Genomic DNA, 21391 nt, shown 5'->3' with positions numbered 1-21391 from the left:
CATTAAGTTATTGTGACAGCTCTAGGGGCTTTTTTTTCCTCTTTATCAAGTTGATAAATTCCCTTCCTGATTTACTGAGAGTTTTTAATCAGATAAGGGTGTTGAGTTTTGTCAAAAAATTTTCTCTGTCTCTATCGAGAGGATTATATATATATATTTTGCTATTTTTTGCTTTTTAGGGCCACACCCACAGCATATGAAGATTCCCAGGTTAGGGGTCTAATCGGAGCTGCAGCTGCCAGCCTACACCACAGCCACAGCAATGCCAGATCCAAGCCGTGTCTGCAGCCTACACCACAGTTCACGGCAATGCTGGATCCCTAACCCACTGAGCGAGGCCAGGGATCGAACCCAAACCTCGTGGTTCCTAGTCGGATTCGTTTCCGCTGCGCCACGACGGGAACTCCGTACACATTTTTTATTTTAGTTGTTAACATCATGAGTAACAGATTTTTATTTTTGGATGTTTGCATTCCTGGGATAAATCACTTGACGAGGCTATATCATCCTTTTTATATATTGTTATATCTGATTTGTTAAAATTTTGTTAATAAGTTTTGCACTTATGTTTATGAGGGATGGTTATTTGTAGTCTTCTGTTTTTGAAATGTGTTTCTCGAGTTCTGTTATTGAGGTGATATTGGCCTCATAGAATAGGTTGGTAAGAATTACCTTCTCTTCAATTTTCTGGAAGGGTTTGTTTAGAATTGGTATTATTTCTTCCTTCCTTGTTTGGTAGAATTCACCAGTGAAGTTATCTTGAGTCTGTACTTTTCTTTGTAGGAAGGTTTTTTAACTACAAATGCAATTCTGTTACTAGATATAAGACTGTTTGGATTATTTTTTCTTGATTGAGCTGTGGTAGTTTGTGTCTTTCTTCCTGTTTTTTTTTTTTTTTTCAGTCTTTTTGAGGCCGCACCCCTGGCATATGGAGGTTCCCAGGCTAGGGGTACAATCGGAGCTACAGCTACCAGCCTACGCCACGGCCACAGCAATGCCAGATCCGAGCCGTGTCTGCGACCTACACCCCAGCTCGTGGCAATGCCAGATGCTTAACCCACTGAGTGAGGCCAGGGATCAAACATGCATCCTCATGGACTCTAGTCAGTTTCATTTCTGCTGAGCCACGAGGGGAACTCCTGCTGTTATTCTTAAATTTGTGCCTCTGTATGTTATGTATATTTTTGCTCCATCTGCTATTAAGATCTCTCCTTATTTCTGGTTTTGAACAATTGATTATATATATTTTTCTCAATACCTTTCATTATATTTCTTGTGCTTGGAGTTTGTTGAGATTCTTGGCTGTGCATTTATTGTTTTCATCAGATTTAGAAGCGTTTTGGCCGTTGCTTTCCCCAAATACCTTTTCTTCTCCCGTCCCTTCCAGGGGCTCCAGTGCGTCATGTACTAGGCTGCTGGATATTTTCCTACAACTCACTGACATTCTGCTTGTTTTAGTGTCAGTTAATTTTCTTTCTGTTTCCGTGTGGTTAGTTTTTATTGCTGTGCGCTCACCTTCACCCATCTTTTCTTCTGCAACGTCTAAGTGACCCTCAATTCTATCCAGTGTGTTTTTAAGTCTCTCACACTGTAGTTTTCATCTCAAGAAATTTGATTTCAGTAAATGCTGAAATAGCTGCAGTTTGGTAAGTGCTGGATGACTCAAGTTGAGCACCCACACACCTTTGGGGTTCTCTCTGTGCTACTCTCCTCTCTGGTCCTGGAGCATTCCTGCTGCTTTGTTTACAAACTCTCAGCCTCGCTCCTTTACTCAGGCAGCCTCCTCGGCTTGTCTGGGCTCTTGCTCTCCGTATCAGGACTTAGAAATCCCCTCTCCACGCAGCAAGATGCGCAATTGTAGGGCCCACCTTGTTTGCTTCTCTCTCCGAGGGGTCGCTGTCCTCTGTTGCCTGGTGTAAAATATCTCCATAACCATCATGGTAGGTACTTTTCCATTTCTGGCAGGAGGAAAAGTCCATCTCTCCGCAACTCCATCTTTGCCCCAAGCTAATACTTGTCTAGGAGTTTTCGATGATATACCTGACATCACCAATGTGATCGCCAGTGCTGGGTTTTAGTCTATTTGTTTTTCGCCTTTTTGGCAAAGTCAGATCCTTAACCCACTGAGAAAGGCCAGGGATCAAACCCGCAACCTCATGGTTCCTAGTCAGATTCGTTGCCGCTGCGCCATGACAGGTCCTGCCTTATTGTATTTCTTTAAAGGCGGTGGAGTTTTTTCTATTTCGCAGTTAAGATATTCGAAGATGACTTTGATTTTTTGGAGTCTCGTGTTGGGTTGTAGCAGATCTAAAGCATTCTTTTCCTCTAGGGCTGTTTTTGTCCCACATGCCATTTATCGCTTCCTGGCCTCTCAGCTCCCGACGGACCAGTTGTTCTCCTGTGCTGTGATAATGAAGCAGTAAACATTTCTTTCTCCTCTCCAGTGAGCACAATATCAGGCTTTGTCAGCAGAGGGTGCTGGAGGGAAATTCGGGAGGAAGGAGCTTCTTTTTCTGGTTCTGATGTGCCATTTTTTTTTTTTCTTACGCAGATCACGGCCCGTGGTGCTCGGACCCAGTCTGATCACCACCCGGATGTAGCCCTCTGGGTATGGACACCACGGTTCCTGCCACCTGTTGGCAATCGGACTTCCAGTGCCCCAGCTCTCTGCACACTGGCCCACCAGCCTTGGCCCATCTGCACCTGCAGGATGCTTCCTGTTTCCATGGCTGCTGTGAACCAGCTGAGCTTCGCACAATCTGCAAAATTCTTCACTATCCTGCAAGTACTGTCTCCAGCGAGGTCTGAGTCCCGGCCGTGAGGAAGAAGCCCTCCTTCCAGGGGTGTCCATTCTTGGCTACGCGCCTTCAGCCTCGGGATTTTCTCGCGTTCTCTTTTCATCTTCACAGTTCCTCCCCTATTGCAGTTAATACTTCTTTATATGAAATTTTCCTGTTCAGACACCTGGCTGGTTTGTGCCTTCCAATTGGACCAGAGCCCATAGGTAAGATTTTGTCGGCCTCCAATGACGGCTTTATATATTCAGTGAGGTCTCTGCCCTCTGGCTCGTGGGAACTTAAATATTTCACACACGTGTAAAGCTCTGGGCAGTTCTGTGGGCATCGCTGCCTGGCCTGTGGAATTTCATGCTGCCCTTGTTCAGACTGTGGTCAGGCAGAGACTCAAGAGAACCTCCATGCAATTTCCAGACTCCTCCTCTTGGGTCCCCTGTCCTACAGTCTGCATCTGCCTTATCTCCCCTGAACTTTAATTTTTGTCTCCTCAGCTCCACGAGATCTCGATTCTGTTCCTGTGTCCCCTCCCTGCACTGTGCTTTGGAAATTACTCGTCAGTAGAAAGCTGCAGTGAGAGCGGGGTTCTTCTTTTTTTTCCCTTTCAATATCGCAGACGTGCACCGCCTTTTGTCCAGCATCTGAAAGATAACATATTTCATGTAGTTTTGCCCAGATTTCTGGTTGTTTTTGATGAGAAGGCAAGTCCTGGAACAGTTACTTCTAGGACCCAATTGCAGTTTGCTACTGGATCTCTATATATTTTTCCTTTTTTGGTCGCACTCGCAGCATATGGAAGTTCCCAGGCCAGGGATCAAATCCAAGCCACATTGTGATTATGCCACAGCTGCAGCAACACCAGATCCTTAAGCCACTGTGCTGGGCTGGGGATCGATGTGATGCCTGCGCAGAGACAAGCTGGATTGTTAACATGCTGTGCCATGGCGGGAGCACCTGGGTCTGTCTAAACCTGTGCCCGTCTCCTCTCACCTGGCTCCATCACGCCCCAGGTGTTCGGCTTGGGAAGGCACACCTGTTCACCTACTGCATCTCTCATACCGACGTGGTCCTACTCGCTCTTCTTATCAACTCTGAAATGCATAAATTGAAAGAATGCAACATGATTCCAGAAAATAACCAAGCATTCTATAAAAGCTACCATTAGGTGGCATCTGGCTCTTTTCAGGCACCTTGTTTGAACTGCCTTTCTCTTCTAAAATGCTCTTTCTGCGTCTAACAAATTACCCTTTCACACTTTGGGATAGAATTCTTTTAAATCCAAATACATAGAAAAAAGTCGATTTTAATCCGTTTTCTCAAATGCCAGTACCTGCTGCCTCTGTCTTAATGCCCCACACAGATGTCCATTAAACACGCCACATCCGTGCTCACGCGGGCCAGGGTGGAGGAGAGAATCTGGAAAAAACCTGAATGGTTTTATTGGTAATTCAAGCTACAAGATCAAAACGTGTAATGGAAAAACATAAAAATCATTATATAAAACAAATAAAATAAAATAACAGAGCTTCCACCCCAAGCTGAGGTCCCTGTCTTCTGGGCAGACGGAACGGGAGAGTCAAGCAGCGCAGACGAGGCAGGAGGACTGCTCCTCCCAGAGGAGGTCCCGGCCAGGCCATGGCTCTGCTGTCTCCCTTGGGCCCTGGGCCTGGGGGCAGGGGGCTGCTGGTGGGGGTCACGGCGGGGTGAGAGCAGGCTGGGCCCGGCCCACCGATCCCAGGGTCCTTCCTGAGGCTCTGCGGGCTTGTCAGCCCTGAGAAGGGGACGGGCAGGTGTCATCAGCCACATAGAGCCTCCTCCCCCCTCCCCCTAGCCCCCTACTCTTGGGAGGCGACTCGTCCACCCAGCAGGGCCCAGGCCCAGGGTGGATTTACAACCTGAGCAGAGGGCCCGTGTGGTCTGAACAAAGAATGCTTGGTGCATTTTCTGCTTGCTTGCTTGCTTGCTTGCTTGCTTGCTTTCTTTCTCTCTCTCTTTCTTTCTTTCTCTCTTTCTTTTTCTCTTTCTTTCTGTCTCTCTTTTCCTTCTTTTTTTTGCTGTTTTTTTTTTCTTTTGATTAAAGTCTAGCTGACTTACAATGTCGTGCTAACTGCATTTTTCGTTCTTAACAACCCCCAGGATGAACACCTGCGCTCACTTTGCTGGGCTTCAATTACGGGGCTCTCTTTGGGAGGTTCGTTCCATCTCTGGCTCAGGAAGTGCTGGGTGCTTCCTCCCCAGCCTCGTCCTTGGTTATCTCCGAGCAGCTCTTCAGGCCGCCAGGGAAGAGGGGGGCGGCGCTGCCGGGCGGGGACGCAGCGATGCTTGGACGAGAGGACAGGTGCAGGAGATGAAGGCCGACGCGGCTGGATGAGGCGTCTCCTCGGGGCTCCTCGGACCCCTGCCCACCCCGATTACCTGCCATCATTGCTCACCCATTCATCCGAGCGCGGCGGGAGCTTCTGCAGGGGGGACCCGTGTCCGGTGCTCTGTCTCCAGGGCCTCCCGTGTAGAAGATCCTCTGCTGGTCCCGTGTTAAACTCCGAGGCTTCCTCGGAGGGCTTAAGGGATGAGGGCAGCTTTCCCTCTAGTGCTCAAAGTATAGGATCACTTATCTTCTTTTTATTTTATTTATTATATTTTTTGTCTTTTTGCCTTTTCTAGGGCCGCACCTGTGGCATATGGAGGTTCCCAGGCTAGGGGTCTAATTGGAGCTGTAGCCGCCGGCCTACGCCAGAGCCACAGCAACGCAGGATCCGAGCCGCGTCTGCAACCTACACCACAGCTCATGGCAACACCAGATCCTTAACCCACTGAGCAAGGCCAGGGATCGAACCCGCAACCTCATGGTTCCTAGTCGGATTCGTGAACCACTGCATCACGACGGGAACTCCACTTCTCTTCTTTTTAAAAATGAAGCACTGTTGATTTGCGATGCTGGTTGACTTTCGGGTGGAGAGCACAGTGATTCAGTTAGACGTGTTTAGTGTCTATTCCTTTTCAGATCCTTTTCCGTTATAGGTCACTATGGGATACTGAGTATAGTTTCTTGTGTTATCTATTTTATGTATAGTAGTGTGTATCTGCTCATCCCAAGACCTTTTTTTATTGTTTGCTTTTTAGGGCTGCACCTGCGGCACATGGAGGTTCCCAGGCTACGGGTCCAATCGGAGCTGTAGCTGCCGGGCTACACCACAGCAACGCCAGATCCCTGACCCACTAAGCGAGGGATTGACCCCGCATCCTCTCGGATACTCTTCCCATTCATTTCCCCTGCGCCACAGCGGAAACTCCCAGATCATTCTTTTTTTTTTTTTTCCAGATCATTCCTTTTTTTGAATGGCTTTTTGCTTCATTAAGAAAATTGTGTGTGTGTGTGTGTGTGTGTGTGTGTGTGTGTGTGTGTGTGTACGTGTGTGCCTGAATCTTAGCTTTTGAAATGGGCTTCCCTCCTGGGAGCAAATGGTATTCAACAGCTGGAGGTGGCATTTACTTGGAACCAAACAGAGATGAGAAGCTAAGGGTTCTGGAAATTTGCTGTGGAGACTTGCAAAGACTGAGCGACACAGCTGGGTTCCTATGACCCTTGGTGAAATATAAAGTCTCTAAGGTTAAGTACAGCTTTAATAGTTTGATGCCTCCGCCCCGCAGACTTTGCTCAGGGTACGGCGTGTGCTGGCTTGGTCTTGCCTTGGTGGAAGTGTGCGGTTCCCTCGAGTTGGGGAGACAGTGGGGCTGGAGGGGTGGAAGCAGGCTGCATCCAGTTGAATGGGGAGGCTGGGTCCAGATAAGGGCTGCGGCTCCCTCCAGGCGTGGTCTAGGTGCCAGAGTCGCTGGCTGGGCTGGGCGCCGGGAAGAGACACAACCTTGCAGGGTCCTGGGAGCTGAACACCTGTCTGGAGCCCAGCATGCAGCATGTCACTACATAGCCCAGCCCAGCCCTTCTCCAGGGTCTTTGGTCCCAGCCCAGTGCTGTGGTCTCCCCTCTCGCCTGATCTGGTCCCCTCCTCCTGTCCTCCCCCCTCTTTGTGGAAGAGACTTGTTTTCTTTGGCAGGAAGTGGGCACCAGCCTGAAGTGCCTGGGGTGCAGGTGCCTGCACTCCACTCAAAGCACCTGTCACTAAACCTGACCTCTCTCCTCAGAGCACAGTGGGCTGGAGCCCTCCTGCCCGCTCAAGAGCAGATTTTCAGTCTTACATTTTACTTTTTTGCCACATCCAAGGCATGTGGAGTTTCCCAGGCTGGGAATTGAACCTGCGCCACAGTAGTGGTCCAAGCCACAGCAGTGACACTAGATCCTTAGCCCACTGCCCCACCAGGGAACTCTGAAAGAGAGAGGCATTGTGCAAATCAACTAATCAAACATCAGTGGCTCAGAATCAGAATCTGGTGGGCGAATTTACAGCATAGCAATTGGCATACAGCACAGACACTCCAGGTCAGTGCCCCCCAACCCCAACCTGCTTACTAACAAGATGACACTTGTCTAGGACAGAGGGTAGGATGCTGTGACCTAGATGGCTGCTGACAGCCTGTATCAGGTTCCTAGATGAACCCAAGGCACATAGAGGTCGTGCCAGAGGTCACAGGGGTAAAGCACACATGGAGTTCAGACCTGGTCTCCCGATCCCAGTTTAACCCTTCTGAAGAGCACTGCTGTTGCTGTACAAATGTGTGGAATTATTAATGTCTCCTCATTATTGGAAACGGTGTCTTGCGATCTCATTAATTTTTGTGCCTCCACTGTCTGCTGGCCCGTGGGGCCGGTGGGGGGCAGGGGGTGGGGATTGAGGAAAAGGTCCCTCTGTTTGAGGACCCTGCGCCCGGTCCGAGGATTCTGCAGCCATTGGGGGTTCATGGAAGACTTTCAAGTTCTAGAAATTGGTTGGGAAATTCCGTCAAATGACTGAAAGACTAGAAACAAGGCTGGGCTGTCACCAGGACCCGGCCACCAGGACAGAAAGGCCCACTGACCACCCTCAATGCAGCTGTGCCCCCCACAACCCCCCCAGGGTCCACAGGCACATCTGAGCTTCCTCTGTCCTTGGATCCACAGGCGCCTGCCCTTCAGAGCATCACAAGAAAGGGAGCTATTTGTTGTGACATTTGTTCTCATAATGGCAAGTGTACCCAGCCGGGGTTCCATGGCAACTGTGCAGGTCGTGGAGACTCCAAGGGCTTTGGCCCGTGACAGCCTGGGATTGGGGCTCTCAGCATCTCTGGGAAGGGACCACATCAGCGGTTCTTGGCTGGGCAGAGACATTTCTGGTTGTCATTAGGTGGAGGAGGGGTGCTCCTGGCATCTTACTGGGTCCAGATCAAGGCGGCTGCAAAATGTCTCACAGTGCATAGCCCCCACCCCCAAAGAATTGCCCCTCCCCAGTGCCAGTGGTGCCATGGTTGGAACTTGGACTATGTGACCAGAGCAGGTTCTCAGGTGAATCACAGAGGCAGAGAGGACCAGGGGCTGCCCCTGCCCAGGTCGAGGGCTTGGGGTGGACTTGGCACATGATCACCCTTGCGCCCTTTGAAAGAAGCAATGTCTCCACAAACAAGTGACAACAAAGAGCAAAGCAAGGCGGACTGTGACTAATGGCACTGGGGTCCCTGGGATGCAGGCTGGGATGCAGGCTGGGAGGCTGGATGGGCCTCGTGGCAGATGAACTCTGAGGAGGACCCCAGCTGGGGGCGAGGGGGTGTACATGGCTTCCCCCAATTTTACTTTTCAAATTTGTTTAAAGTGATTTTTTGGGGGGTGGGTGCTGTGCCTGCAGCAAGTGGAAGTTCCTGGGTGAGGGGTTGAACCCAAGGCACGGCAGCAACCCGAGCCACTTCAGTGACAACACTGGGTCCTCTGTGTCACAAGAAAACTCCTCAAAATGCTTTTTCTTTCTTTTTAGGGTCGCACCTGCAGCATATGGAAGTTCCCTGGGCCAAGGGTTGAATCGAAGCTGCAGCTCCCAGCCTACACCACAGCCACGCAATGCAGATCTGAGCTGCGTCTGTGACCTACACCACAGCTGACGGCAACGCCAGGTCCTTAACCCACTGAGCGAGGCCAGGGATCGAACTTGAATCCTCTCGGACACTTTGTCAGATTCCTAACCCTCTGAGCCACAGCGGGAACTCCCTCAAGGTGCTTTTTAAAGCGGATTTGAAAATGTTTTATTTGGACTGATCTGTTTTTCCTGTTACAGTTCCAGATGTCTGTACCATGATTAAAAGTCCTTCTCCCACTGAGATACTTAAAACCCTCCTACCTGATGTCTGCGGGTACGTTTACAATTTCACTTTCTGCATTTTCGTCTTTGATGCGTGCGTGTGTGTGTGTGTGTGTGTGTGTGTGTGTGTGTGTGTGTGTGTGTGTGTTTCTAACTTGTGAGGAGTAACGCCCACCTCCTTCTCTGGACGGTGACCCTGTTGTCCCCAGGTCACCGACTTAATCACCTAACTGGCCCCAGTCACTCCATCACCACTTTAACGCAATTAACCCCTGAATTTTAGGGCCAATTCCTGTCTATTTATACCTGCGATCTCTCTGCCTAAAATCCAGTGCTTTGGAAACGGAGCAGGCCCCTGTGCTCACCCCACCCCCGCCACATCCTCCACCTGCCTTTCGTCTGCAGAAAAACTTCAAAGAATAAGTTTAATCAGAAAAGTGAGAAAACGCAGGCGCAGAGGAAAGCAGTCCAACGAGACCAAGTCACAACATTTAGTCACGAAGCAAAGGCAAGGACTTCAGTTCCTCTCAGGGGCTGTGGGTCACCTTCTGAGCCGTGTCCTGAGAGCTGCCTTGTCGACACTGAAACCCCACCCGCTGGAAGACGTTAGCGGCGTGATGACCAGACTGGGGCCATGACATTGCTGCCACAGTTCCCAGAAGTGGCCTCAAAGAAGCGGGAACAAACCGACCCTGGAACTGAAGACAAACTGTGCTTGACACAGTCAAGAGGCTGCTGCTCAGATCACCCGACCAACTGCGAGGTGACGGCGGAGCGGACGGCGCTGTTTCCGCACGCAGCCCCCGCCCTCCGCCGTAAAACCTCTTGCCCCCCGATTGTCAGTCTTTGGACAGGAGGCCCCCTCCGTGCTGCCGGCCTCCGAAATAAAGCAACCTCACCTCTTTATTGTCTTCAGAGCCGCGAGCGGCTGGGCCCCACTTTCAGTCAAGCTGCCACCTGCCGCCGTAACCACCGCAGCCCTAGGAGGGGTTTCACATCTGTTGGTCTTAGTTCCCGCTTCCTCCTGTTGCTCTCTTTGGGATTTTTTTTTTTTTTTTTCCTTTTCTAAGGCCACTCTCACAGCATATGGAGGTTCCCAGGCTAGGGGTCAAATCGGAGCTGGAGCCACCGGCCTACACCAGAGCCACAGCAACATGGGATCCGAGCCGCATCTGTGACCTGCACCACAGCTCACGGCAACGCCAGATCTTTCACCCACTGAGCAAGGCCAGGGATCGAACCCACAACCTCATGGTTCCTAGTTGGACTTGTTAACTACTGAGCCACGATGGGAACTCCTGGGATTTTTTTTTTTTTGTTATTCCTCCTGGATGTTTGCTTTTCCTTGTGAACTTTAGAATCCACTCATCTCTCCCTAAAAAGCCATTTTCATGATTTTTATTTGATTGTGATCACTCTGGGGCTTGAGTCAGGAGATGGCTCCTGTAGGTTGACTTTTCTTTTCTACAAAGGCTGTGACGGGCCTTTCCAGCCAGCTCAGGCTTCTTTTGTGGCACTTCGTGGTCTCGTGTCCCATAAGGGTGTCCCTAGGGGTTTAATGTCTTGTCATGGCCATGCAAATCGGACTTCTCTGTCATCGTACCTCCTCTCCATGTGTCCTTAAACAGAAGCCACTGACACCTGGACGTACCCTTGAGCTGAGCCACGTTGCTGAAGTCTCTTCTCGTGGCACCAGGATGTCAGCGGCCTTGCTGGGGATCCAAGGTTGTGCTCCTGGCTTGTGATGTGTGGGCTGGAGGGAGCAGGGGCTCTGTGTGCAGGTGGAGGGGGGCGCCTCTGTCCCCACCCCAACCTCCATGGCTCCTTGGACCGAGCCGGGGGCCTGATGGAGTCGGGGGAGCAGTTAGGGCTGTTTGTGGGCCTTTGTGAGCCCCCGAGACCAGGCGACAAAGCGCTTCAGAGCGGAGAAGACCCCCCAGCCTGGCTCCATGTGAGGAGGTTCCAGGGGCACTGGCGCTGACCCTGGGCAGGTGCCTGGCCTTCCTTTGGACAGCAGGTTGGCAAAGCCACCAGACGCTCTCGGGCATAAGGGCTGGGGAGGGCTGTTGCCCACAGACCCCTTCCTGGGCCCTGTGCTCCCTGGGGGCTCTGGGGAACGCCTGTGGTAGGAGCTCAGGGGTCAGCACAAGTGTCTCTGGGCCTCGATGGTGCCCACAGCCAGGGCAGCAGGAGGTTTGGGTGATCCCGGTTCTTGCCTTTACTCCTCGCAAAACCCGCCCTCAGGGAGTCAGATTTTTATGAATGTTTGAAAGTAAATACAGAAAAAGTCAGGAGGGGTTGTGTATTCCCTGATTCCATCCCTGACTCAGGAACTTCCATATGCTGCAGGTGCAGTCATACAGAAGGAGAAGGAGGATGAGGAGAAGTGGTACTTGCACACAATGGAATATTACTCAGCCATAAAAAATGAAATGCCATTCATGGCAACATGGATGCAACTAGAGATTCTCATACTAAGTGAAGTAAGTCAGAAAGAGAAGGACAAATGCCATGATATCACTTATTGTGGAATCTCAACTATGGCACAAATGAACCATCTATCAAACAGAGACAGACTCACAGACATAGGAAACAGACTTGTGGTTGCCAAGGGGGACGGGGCCGGAGTGGGATGGACGGGGAGTTTGGGGTTAGTAGGTGCACCCTATGACATTTGGAATAAATAAGCAATGAGGTCCTGCTCTATAGCACAGGGAACTCTGACCAGTCTCTTGGGATAGACCGTGATGGAAACTAATACAAGCAAAGGAATATGGATGTATGACTGGGTCGCTTTGCTGTTCAGCAGAAATGGGCACAACATTGTAAATCGACTATACTCTAATGAAATTAAAAAAAAACTACTTAGACGTAACAAGGGTGAAAAGAAACTACATAAAAAAAAAGAACTAGAACTATAGAATATAAAGAAAATAGTGTTTATTGCCCACTTGACCTGAGATCTGAGATTCAAACCCACCTCGTCGCCTGTGTAGACCTCCGTCAGCCCCCCAGCAGGGAGGGGGTGCTGTCTGAGCCTGTGTTACCCTGGGCGTGAGACCAGACACCTCGCCCCAAGAGGGTGAATCCATACGTCTCTTGGGCCGCCCGAGAGAACAGACAACTATTTAAACCCTTGCTCGACCTGTGCCATTTTCAGCATCGTCACAACTAGTAAGTCAGTGTGGTCCTGGGGGTCCAGAGAGGGACCCAGGGCAGCACCTCCGGCCGTGACAGTCCCCTCGCTCCGAGCACTTGGAGGGTTTCTCTTCTTCTTCCCTGGGGATGGGATGAGAGCACAACGCTGGGGGACCCCCATGGACGGCCTGGAGCAGCGTCTTCCAAATGAGAGACCCCCGGATTCACACCTTTGCTGGAGACTTCACCGCACCTGGTGACATGGGCTCGTCACGGGCCCACTCGCTCCATTTGGAGGGGCCCCCACCCCATGGTTAAAAGGGAGACAAAGAGAAGCCAGATAAGACCAGAACCCAGGGAGCCCGTCTCAGATCCTTATACCTGGGCCCCGTCTAAGCAGCCTGATGTGCCTGGGGGAGCTGGGGGGGGTGTGCATGCTGGGCTGAAGAGTGGCCCCAAAGCCAGGCACATCCTAGTCCCTGTGCCTGTGACTGAGTGACGTCACATGGCAAAGGGGGCTTTGTAGATGGGCTTACGTTCAGGCTTTTGAGACGGGGAGGTGCTTCTGGATTATTGGGTGAGTTCAGTGTAATCCCAAGGGGAGTTACAACAGGGAGGCAGGAGGCTCAGAAGCAGAAGGCAAAGCAGCGGAATGGGGAGGTTTGGGGAGGGGCCGTGCTGCCTTTGCAGGTGGGGGAGGGGCCAGAGCCGTGTTCTGTGATGAGATCAATTCTGCCATATTTTAGACACCACATAGTCCACGTAGAAGTGATGTCACGTGGCATTTGTCTTTCTCTTCCTGACTTATTTCACTTAGTATGAGAATCTCTGGATGCACCCATGTTGCTGTGAATAGCATTATTTCATTTTTTATGGCTGAATAGTATTCCATTGTGCATACGTACCACATCTTTTTTTTTTTTTTTTAAATCTTTTTGTCTTTTAGGGTCGCACCTGTGGCATATGGAGGTTCCCAGACTAGGGGTCAAATCAGAGCTGTAGCCGTTGGCCTACACCACAGCCACAGCAACACCAGATCCAACCTGCGTCTGTGACCCACACCATAGCTCAGGGAGATGCCAGATCCTTAACCCATTGATTGAGGCCAGGGATCAAAACTGTATCCTCCTGGATCCTAGTTGGGTATATTTCCACTGGCCACAATGAGAAATCTTTTTTTTTTAGGGCTGTACCCGTGGCACCTGGAGGTTTCCAGGTTAGGAGTCTAATCAGAGTTACAGCTGCCAGCCTATGCCAGAGCCACAGCAATGCTAGATCCAAGCCGCATCTGTGAGCTACACCACAGCTCACGGCAACGCCAGATCCTTAACCCACTAAGCAAGGCCAAGGATTGAACCTGCAAGAAGACGGGAAGTGGGGCTCTCCCAGAACCCGCTGGCCCACCTCGGAACTTCTGACGGGGACCGTAGCAGAATAAACGTGTGTGTTTAAAAGTTGTGTCTCTAATCACTGCCGCAGGGGAAACTCATCACAGCAGCATCAGGAAACTAACACTGGCTCTGTGGACACTGAGCTCGGTTCCCGGTTTTGATTTGGGAGGTGGTTTCTTGTACCATTTTATTCGACAGCCTGCCTCTTTCGGCCCCTGCGGACATAGCCCAAGAGCAACTGCAAACGGAAAAAGGACAAAGGCTGGGGAGCTTGACAAAGAGAAACGTGTAAAATGAAGGGGGGTTTTTCCCCGGGGGGGTGTGTGTTGAGTCTTTAATTCCTCGACACCAGAGTCCCAGCTCCTCGGTCCCCTCCAGGCTGATGATGCACATGGCGCACGGTGGCGTCCCCACGGCCGAGCTTGCAGGACGACGGGGCCGCCGAGGGCGGGCACCGGGGGGAAAGCCCAGGGCAGACACTCTGGCGCCGCAAAGTGCATTTTGTGCTTCTACCAATCACACTGGGGGCGGGGGAGGGGGGGGCAAAGACCCCGTCCACCTCATGGTGCCTCCCAGCCTCTGTGAAGGGTTCTGCCCCCTCACCGCCACCTTATGCCAACATCGAGGTGGCTCTTAGTTGTCCTGGACCCAGTGCCTCCAGTTAAAGGCGGGGTTTGAGCCATGAGTCAGCGTCTTCACGGGAGGGTTCACCAGCTCCCACTTCCCTTCCTCTTTGTTTTCTTCGCAGAAGCACATGCCCAGAAAGGGGATCTAGAACGGAATGAAATCCCTCATTACTCTTTGACACCAAGCCCACCGAGTTTAGACTCACCCTGAAACCAGCCATGCCTTGGAGGCCGGTGTGACGTACCCAGGGTGGTCCCGCTGCCGTGAGCGCAGAACCAAGGTCCAGCGCGTCTGTCCTGGTGGGTGAGGGGCTCCCCCGCCCTCCCATGGCAACGAGAAATGTCTACAGACCTTACCGCTTGTCTCACCCAGGGGCGCTCTGGCGTCTAGAATAGGGGCCAGGGATGCTGCTCAACATCCCACGAGGCACATGACGGTCCCCGTGGTGTGCCATTGTCCTGCCCAAACATCAGCGGTGCTGCAGCTGAGAACTCCGGTCAGGCGGGCACATTCTCAGGGGACAGCTGGGTCCCTGTGGCCCTGGGCTGCCAGGACACTTATCTCCATTCTGAGAGGGGACTGCATGGCCCTGCATCCTTGGGCGGCCGACTCTCTGGCCCAAGGAGGAAAGAGGCCGCCTTACCTTTCTCACCAGCCGGCCGAAGTCTGCACAGTCCCGGGGCGGCAGCCTGAGCAGCGGGCGGGTGCAGGAGTCCAGTGCCGAGCCGTGGCCCACGATCAGGGTGACACCCCCTGCGGGAGGAAGAACACCCCAAGGTCAGAGAACGCGGGGGTCCCCATTGCTGTCGGCGGAACGACCTCGGGGTGCCCCGAGGCCTTGCCCCACCCGGCAGGAGGAAGGAGTGGTTGGTGGCAGCTGACTAGTGCGGGCAGTCGGCCTATCGCCCGTGGGTAAGTTCTGAGCAGTCGCGGGGCTGGGTCGGCCGCACCTGCCTGCTCGCTTCGGGGACAGGAGGGTGTGTGACTGAGCCGGTTCGCTGGAGAACTGTCACCTGGTTGGTGTCACCTGGTTGGTGTCACCTGGTTGATCACAATAAGCTGCGATGACTCTCACTCGGGAGAAAGACCTCCAGGATCCGGGGCTGAGCGAGCCTCCTGAAGGTGACGGGTGTGGGAGCCGAAGCCGGGACAAGCAAGGCTGGGAGCTGGACCTGCCAGGTGAGTCAGGAAGGCCGGACCCAGCTGGGAACGAGGTCAGAACACACGGCTCCCAGAACGTCCGGTTCCCGTCGCCCCCGGCCTGAGCATCAGTGCTCTAGTGTGACGTCCAGGCCGAAGCCCCTCCCTGCTTCTCCCGGGTCGCTTCCTCGTAACGGGACACTCACTCCTCTGGCCTCCAAAGTCATGGTGCAGGGGAGTTCCCGTTGTGGCGCAGTGGTTAACGAACCCGACTAGGAACCTTGAGGTTGCGGGTTCGATCCCTGGCCTTGCTCAGTGGGTTAAGGACCCGGGTGGCCGTGAGCTGTGGTGTGGGTCGCAGACGTGGCTTGGATCCCGAGTTGCTGTGGCTCTGGCGTAGGCCATCAGCTACAACTCCAATTCAACCCACAGCCTGGGAACCTCTATATGCCACGGGAGCGGCTCAAGAAAAGGCAAAAAGACAACAAAACAAAACAAACAAACAAACAAATAAAAAACCCCCAAAGTCATTGTGCAGCTGCCAGGCAGCGCTTCTGGGAGCTGGACGTGCAGGTTTGAGCCCTGGCCTGTGCCCTCCAGCGGGTGACCTGGGCGCTGGCCCTCTCGTCCCTCTGAGCTTCAAGGTCATGTGGTGTATGTGGAGGTTAACACTTCAGACCGTGTGAGCAGGTAGAGACCTGACAGGTGAGGTCTGTGCCGGGTGCCCCGTGCCGGGTGACTGGAGGTTGCGCTTTTACCAACTCCAGCCCCCCTGGAGTTTGCGTTGCTCCGGACGCTGATGTGCGCCCTGGCTTCCTGCCTTGCCCGTGCCCTCTGTCTCCTCCAGGGCCATCCTCTGTCTTCTGAACCTACTCATCCGACTGCTCAGGTGCTGCTTCCTGAGGGCGGGTGGGTCTGCGTTCCTGCAGCCGCAGCTCAGAGACGGGCTCCGTAGACCCAGAGGTGACACAGCGGATCTGCATCCGTGTCCAGCAGCCCTCACGACCGTAGGAGGCTCTAGGCAGGGAGGGTGCCCCGGGGACGCCGACGCCAGCCTGGGTGAGGCGGACGGGGCGGGGTCCCCGGATGCGCAGAAGAGGCTGTCATTGCATTCTGCCCCCAGGGGGCCTGTGGCAATAACTGTGAATCACGTGAGTTTGATGGTTAATCAAATGCCACGAAGCTGTGGTTGCCCAAAGCACCTTCCCCGAGGTGTCCATCAGTCTAAATGGGCGACGTGGACCAGCCTCGTGCCAGCTGTGCCTGGGGTGCTGGACACCGCAAGCTTTGGGGTCTCAGAGGGTGTCCCCATGGTGTGCTGGGGGCTCTGGGGCGAGGCCGGGGGGCTCGGCTCTGGCCAAGACCCTGGTCATCAGCGTCCTCTGTCCGCCGAGCTCCCTGGGACGTTGGGGAAGGAACGCAGGCGGGGCCAGCGGGCGAGGTGGCCTCTTATCAACTCGTCTGAACTTGTCTTCGTATTGTTGAATGCTCTTAACCTTCCAAATGTTTGTGCCCCTCTCCCCTCAACAACACTCAAGCCCCTCGAGGGTGGAACGCGTGTCTTCTTTGCTTAATTTTCTTTCTTCCTTCTTTCCTCCCTTCTTTCCTTTCTTTCCTTCTTTCTTCACAGCCACACCTGTGGCATATGGAAGTTCCTGGGCCAGGGATGGACTCTGAGCCCCCGCCCCGAGCTATGTCACAGCTTCAGCAACACCAGACTCTTAACCCACTGCACCACAGTGGGAACTCCTAGATTTTCTCATCAGGTTTTCTTTGCTGCCTGATGCCTCCTGGTGGTCAGTGCTCACTTGCTAACTTCATTTTTTTTTTTTTTTTTAGGGCCACACTCATGGCACATGGAGGTTTCCAGGCTAAGGGTTGAACAGGAGCTGCAGCTGCCAGCCTACACCACAGCCACAGAAACGCCAGATCCGAGCCACCTCCCTAACCTACACCAAAGCTCATGGCATTGCCGGATCCTTAACCAGCTGAGCAAGGCCAGGGATCAAACGCACATCCTCATGGATACTAGTTGGGTTCTTAACCCAGGAGTCACCACAGGAGCTCCGTAACTTAAATTTTTATAGAATGAGGTTTCCATGTTTTACTCTGGATGTTTTCACGTATACCCCAGAGGAGGGTCTGAAGAATGCCAGGCACCTGTCACGGAGCACCAGCAGCTGACGGCGTTTTGTATCGTCTGTCTGCGAAGTATTTTATTTTAAAAATTTTTACTGACGTATAGTTGATGTACAGCATAGTGATTCACAATTTTTAAAGGTTATATCCCATTTATAGTTATTGTAAACTGGCAGCTTGATTCTCCATGGCGTACATATATCTGCATAGCTTATTTTATACCTAATAGTGTGTGCCTCTTAATTCTCCACCCTTGCAATGCCCTTCCCCCGTCCTCTCCCCACCGGTAACCACCGGTTTCTTCTCTGGATCTGTGAGTCTGCTTCTTTTTGTTGTTGTTGTTGTAATATTCAATGGTTTTGTAGTGTTTTTAGATTCCACATAGAAGCGATCACGCAGTATTCGTCTTTCTCTGTCTGACTTATTTCACGACGCATGATACCCTGAGGGTTCCTGCTGTGGCTCAGTGGATTAAGAACTTGACATAATGTCCTTGAGGATGTGGGTTCGATCCTTGGCCTTGCTTGCTGGGTTAAGGATCTAGTGTTGCCTCAAGCTGCAGTGTCGATCACAGACGTGATTTGGATCTGGCATTGTTGTGGCTGTGGTGTCGGCCGGCAGCTGCAGCTCCGATTCCATCCCTAGCCTGGGAACTTCCATGTGCCACAGGTGTGGCCCTAAAAACACCCCCAAAAACCTCCAAATCCACCCATGGCAAAATTTCATTCTTTTTAATGGCTGAGTAGTATTCCATTGTGTGTGTATATATATATATACATATATATATATGTGTGTGTGTGTGTGTGTGTGTGTGTGTGTGTGCATGTAGGTGTGTCATATCTTCTTTATCCACCCATCCGTCGTGAAGGCTTTTAGAGCAATCCCAAAGTCCGACCATTTCACAGGAGGCCCCAGTTTGCATCTTCAAATGCGGGATTTTCACTCTTGCACAACCACCATGCTGTTATCGCAGCTAACAAAATTAACATTTCTTGAATACGTCCATATTCAGATTCCTAATTCCACATTCGAATTTCTCTAAGGGTCCCAACTACCAGCTTACCCGGATGTTTTGTTTGAATTGTCATTTAAACATGGTACAACGTTGGGATCTTTGGTTCTTAGTTTCTTCCGTTTGCTACGAGGTGGCACAGGCGCTCTGTGTTGCGCCTGCTGCCCTCAACCCCAGACTCTCGGCTCCAGAACTGGGGGGCCCCAGGGCCTGGCTGGTGGGGGAGTGTGTCTGTCTAGGGACAGTGATGTGACACTCTGGTGGCTGGGGAACAGCGTGGGGGAGTGACATTCTGGTGGCTGGGGAATGGCGCGGGGGAGTGACACTCTGGTGGCTGGGGAACGGCGCGGGGGAGTGACACTCTGGTGGCTGGGGAACGGCGCGGGGGAGTGACACTCTGGTGGCTGGGGAATGGCGCGGGGGAGTGACACTCTGGTGGCTGGGGAATGGCGTGGGGGAGTTTGGGGCATTGCGAGCTTCAAAAACCAGCCACTTCCATTCCAGAGGTAAAAGCTGAGCCCTGGGGCTGCTCGCACCCAAGGTTGGAGGGGACACTCACCATCCTGGGAGCACGTGCTGACGATCTGCTCCATGCTCACCGCACACCTGTGCACGTAATCGTTGTAGCTCTCGGCGGGCAGGAGGGAGGCCAGGGGGAAGGCGGGCCTGCAGGAGGGGAGGGGCTGCCAGCTGGGCCTGCTTTCGTGTGGTCGGCAGAAGGGCCAAGGTGGCTCTGCCTCCAGCAGCGCCCAGGGTCTGCAACGAGCCTCAGCTTTGTGCTCCAAACCAGCAAAGGGCCAGCCTGCATTCTTGCTGAGCACAGACAGGCAGGCCTGTGACAGCTGCCAGCCACGGGCAGAGGGGGACATGGGTTCTCTGGCTGACAGATGCCAGCCGGGCTCTCTGAGGCTCTTCTCAACAGCCTGACCTGTGGGCCTCATGTCCAACCTTGTGGAATCCGTTTTAGGGAGAAGCCGGCTGACTCGGTTTAGCCAGAATTCCCCATGCCAGTACCCGATCACCCTGGGTATCTGTGCCAACTCTGCTTCCCCTCCATCCCCGGGGGTGCCTGACCCCTGGCTGGCTGCAGAAGGGTCCTCTTGGGTCAGTTTAGCAAGAATTAGCCTATTCTCCTAGGAGTGTCCCTCCTTCCACCTTGCTCCTGGGCTAAAATTCCCCACTTGGCCTTAGACTCGGCGCTGAATCTGACCTCCCCCCTTGTAAGCCCCCACCGTGGGGGACCCTCTTGAATAAAGCCACATCCTTGCCATCTGTAGCAAGCATCATGAGTGATTTTTCTCTAGCACAACGAGAAAAGCCCAGCAGCAGAGGACGCGGGCTGGCTTACCTGTAATCCATGCTGACATTGAAATTGGCCTCTTTCAGCTCTTCCAGGGTCATGAGGGTTGGGGTGGTCTTGCCGGCCTCCCACTTGGTCCATTCAAAGATGCCAGGTTCCACTCTTATCTTAACTTTTTTCTCCAGTTTGAGCTCTGGATGCAAGAGAACAACCAGGGTTTATGCTGTGCATGGTCCATTCTGGCTTGATGCAAAGAAGTCTCTTACTAATCTACATCAAACCTTTGAAAACATTTGATTTTTTTTTTTTTTTTTTGGCTTGGTGAATATTGTCCTGTGATTACGCACGGCCATGTAATTTCTCGGATGCGAGCCACTGGGCCATTGGCCATTGGAGGGTGTCAGATGAGGGATGACCCTCTGTCCATCAGGAAGGGACAGAATCTCGCGGGATCTGAGAGGCACCACTGGCAGCCCCCCCAACCCCGTGGGCAATCCGATCACTCAGGGCAGCCCCACAGCAGCTGACCCAGGCGCATCCTCAGGTCAAGAAGGGGAGGGCACCTATAAGGACTTGGCCAATCCAATGATGCGTAGAAAAGACGGGCCAATCACGGAGCTTGTTAGTCACAGGGAAGGGCCATCCTGGTAAAGACTCCAGACGGAGCCCGAGCAGAGGGTAGAAGGCAGTCATCTTCCAGAACATTCTAACTCCCCCATGCTTTTCTGCCTTCACTAAGGGACCTAGGGACTAAGCTGTCTCTTTGAGTGGGAGAAAAAAGAGACCCATTTTTATTCGGAATGGGGAAAGGCTATGAAACAGGTTCTTTGGTCAAGCACATTGAGAAAAGAGAGTTAAGCCGCGTGGAGGGGGGTCCTGGGCCCTCCTGCAGCCTGTGAGGGGCTGTGTCCCCGGGAAAGAGGTGACAGGAAGGAAGAGTCTGGACGGTGTCCCGAATGGCACTGGCCCCTCTTCCTGTTCCACGGGTCACTCTTGGGGAAATTGTCGGTCTGGACACGCCCTGAGCGGTGTTGAGATAAGGTTTAGCATCCTGGAAAACAGGGTAGCTGTGTCTGAGGAGGTGGGAGGAGGCCAGGGGTCCTGTTTTTCTGGATTAACACAGGATTTACGAATTCATGCTCCTTAAAGTGACCTCTCTGCATACAGAGCAAACGTCCATGAGAAATCATGTTGAAGCCATTGACGGGATCAAGGGCAGAAACCTCTGGGGAGAGCTTGTAGTTTTATACGTAAGAGACCCAAACAATAGAAGTCAGAGAAGGAGTTCCCGCTGTGGCCCAGTGGGTTAAGCATCCAACTGCAGCAGCTCAGGTTGTGGCAGAGGCATGGCTTCTGTTCCTGGCTCGGGGCAGTGGGTTAAAGGATCCAGTGTGGCTGCAGCCCTGGCTCGGATTCAGTCCCTGGCCTGGGGCCTTCCGTATGCTGCAGGGGCAGCCGTTAAAACAAACAAACAAACAAAAAGAAGTCAGAGAAATTGGAGCACCTGCTCCCAGCCACAGGTGAAAATTAAAGCGGCTGCTTAGGTTCATGGAAAAGTAGCAGCCTCCTGGGTGGGTTAGAACAAAATAAGCTCATCACACGGCAGGTATGAAGGTGGGCGGGGCCTGGGACAT

General features: G+C 52.6%; 1 protein-coding gene and 1 long non-coding RNA gene across 3 annotated transcripts in view; one reads left to right on the top strand and one right to left on the bottom strand.

Moving 5' to 3' along the window:
* On the top strand, window positions 2488–10060 carry LOC110256494. Its single transcript, XR_002338086.1, has 3 exons — window positions 2488–3004; window positions 8987–9062; window positions 9343–10060. It is a non-coding gene; the product is annotated as an uncharacterized LOC110256494 (long non-coding RNA).
* Window positions 13670–21391, bottom strand: part of UBASH3A (ubiquitin associated and SH3 domain containing A) — a 42090-nt gene continuing 34368 nt past the window's right edge. Inside the window, exons 11-14 of one of the 2 annotated variants that reach the window (XM_003358975.3) lie at window positions 19806–19950; window positions 19017–19123; window positions 14810–14919; window positions 13670–14310 (exon numbers count right to left, since the gene is read on the bottom strand). In XM_003358975.3, the coding sequence (XP_003359023.2) occupies window positions 14173–14310; window positions 14810–14919; window positions 19017–19123; window positions 19806–19950 (500 nt within the window). In that variant the 3' untranslated portion in view covers window positions 13670–14172. The remainder of the gene's footprint in view (window positions 14311–14809; window positions 14920–19016; window positions 19124–19805; window positions 19951–21391) is intronic. The other variant, XM_003483366.4, reaches the window with a different exon arrangement.

The sequence above is a fragment of the Sus scrofa genome, chromosome 13 (assembly GCF_000003025.6).
Source record: "Sus scrofa isolate TJ Tabasco breed Duroc chromosome 13, Sscrofa11.1, whole genome shotgun sequence".
Classification (NCBI taxonomy): Eukaryota; Metazoa; Chordata; class Mammalia; order Artiodactyla; family Suidae; genus Sus; species Sus scrofa.
This window is presented reverse-complemented; position numbering and strand designations above follow the sequence as displayed.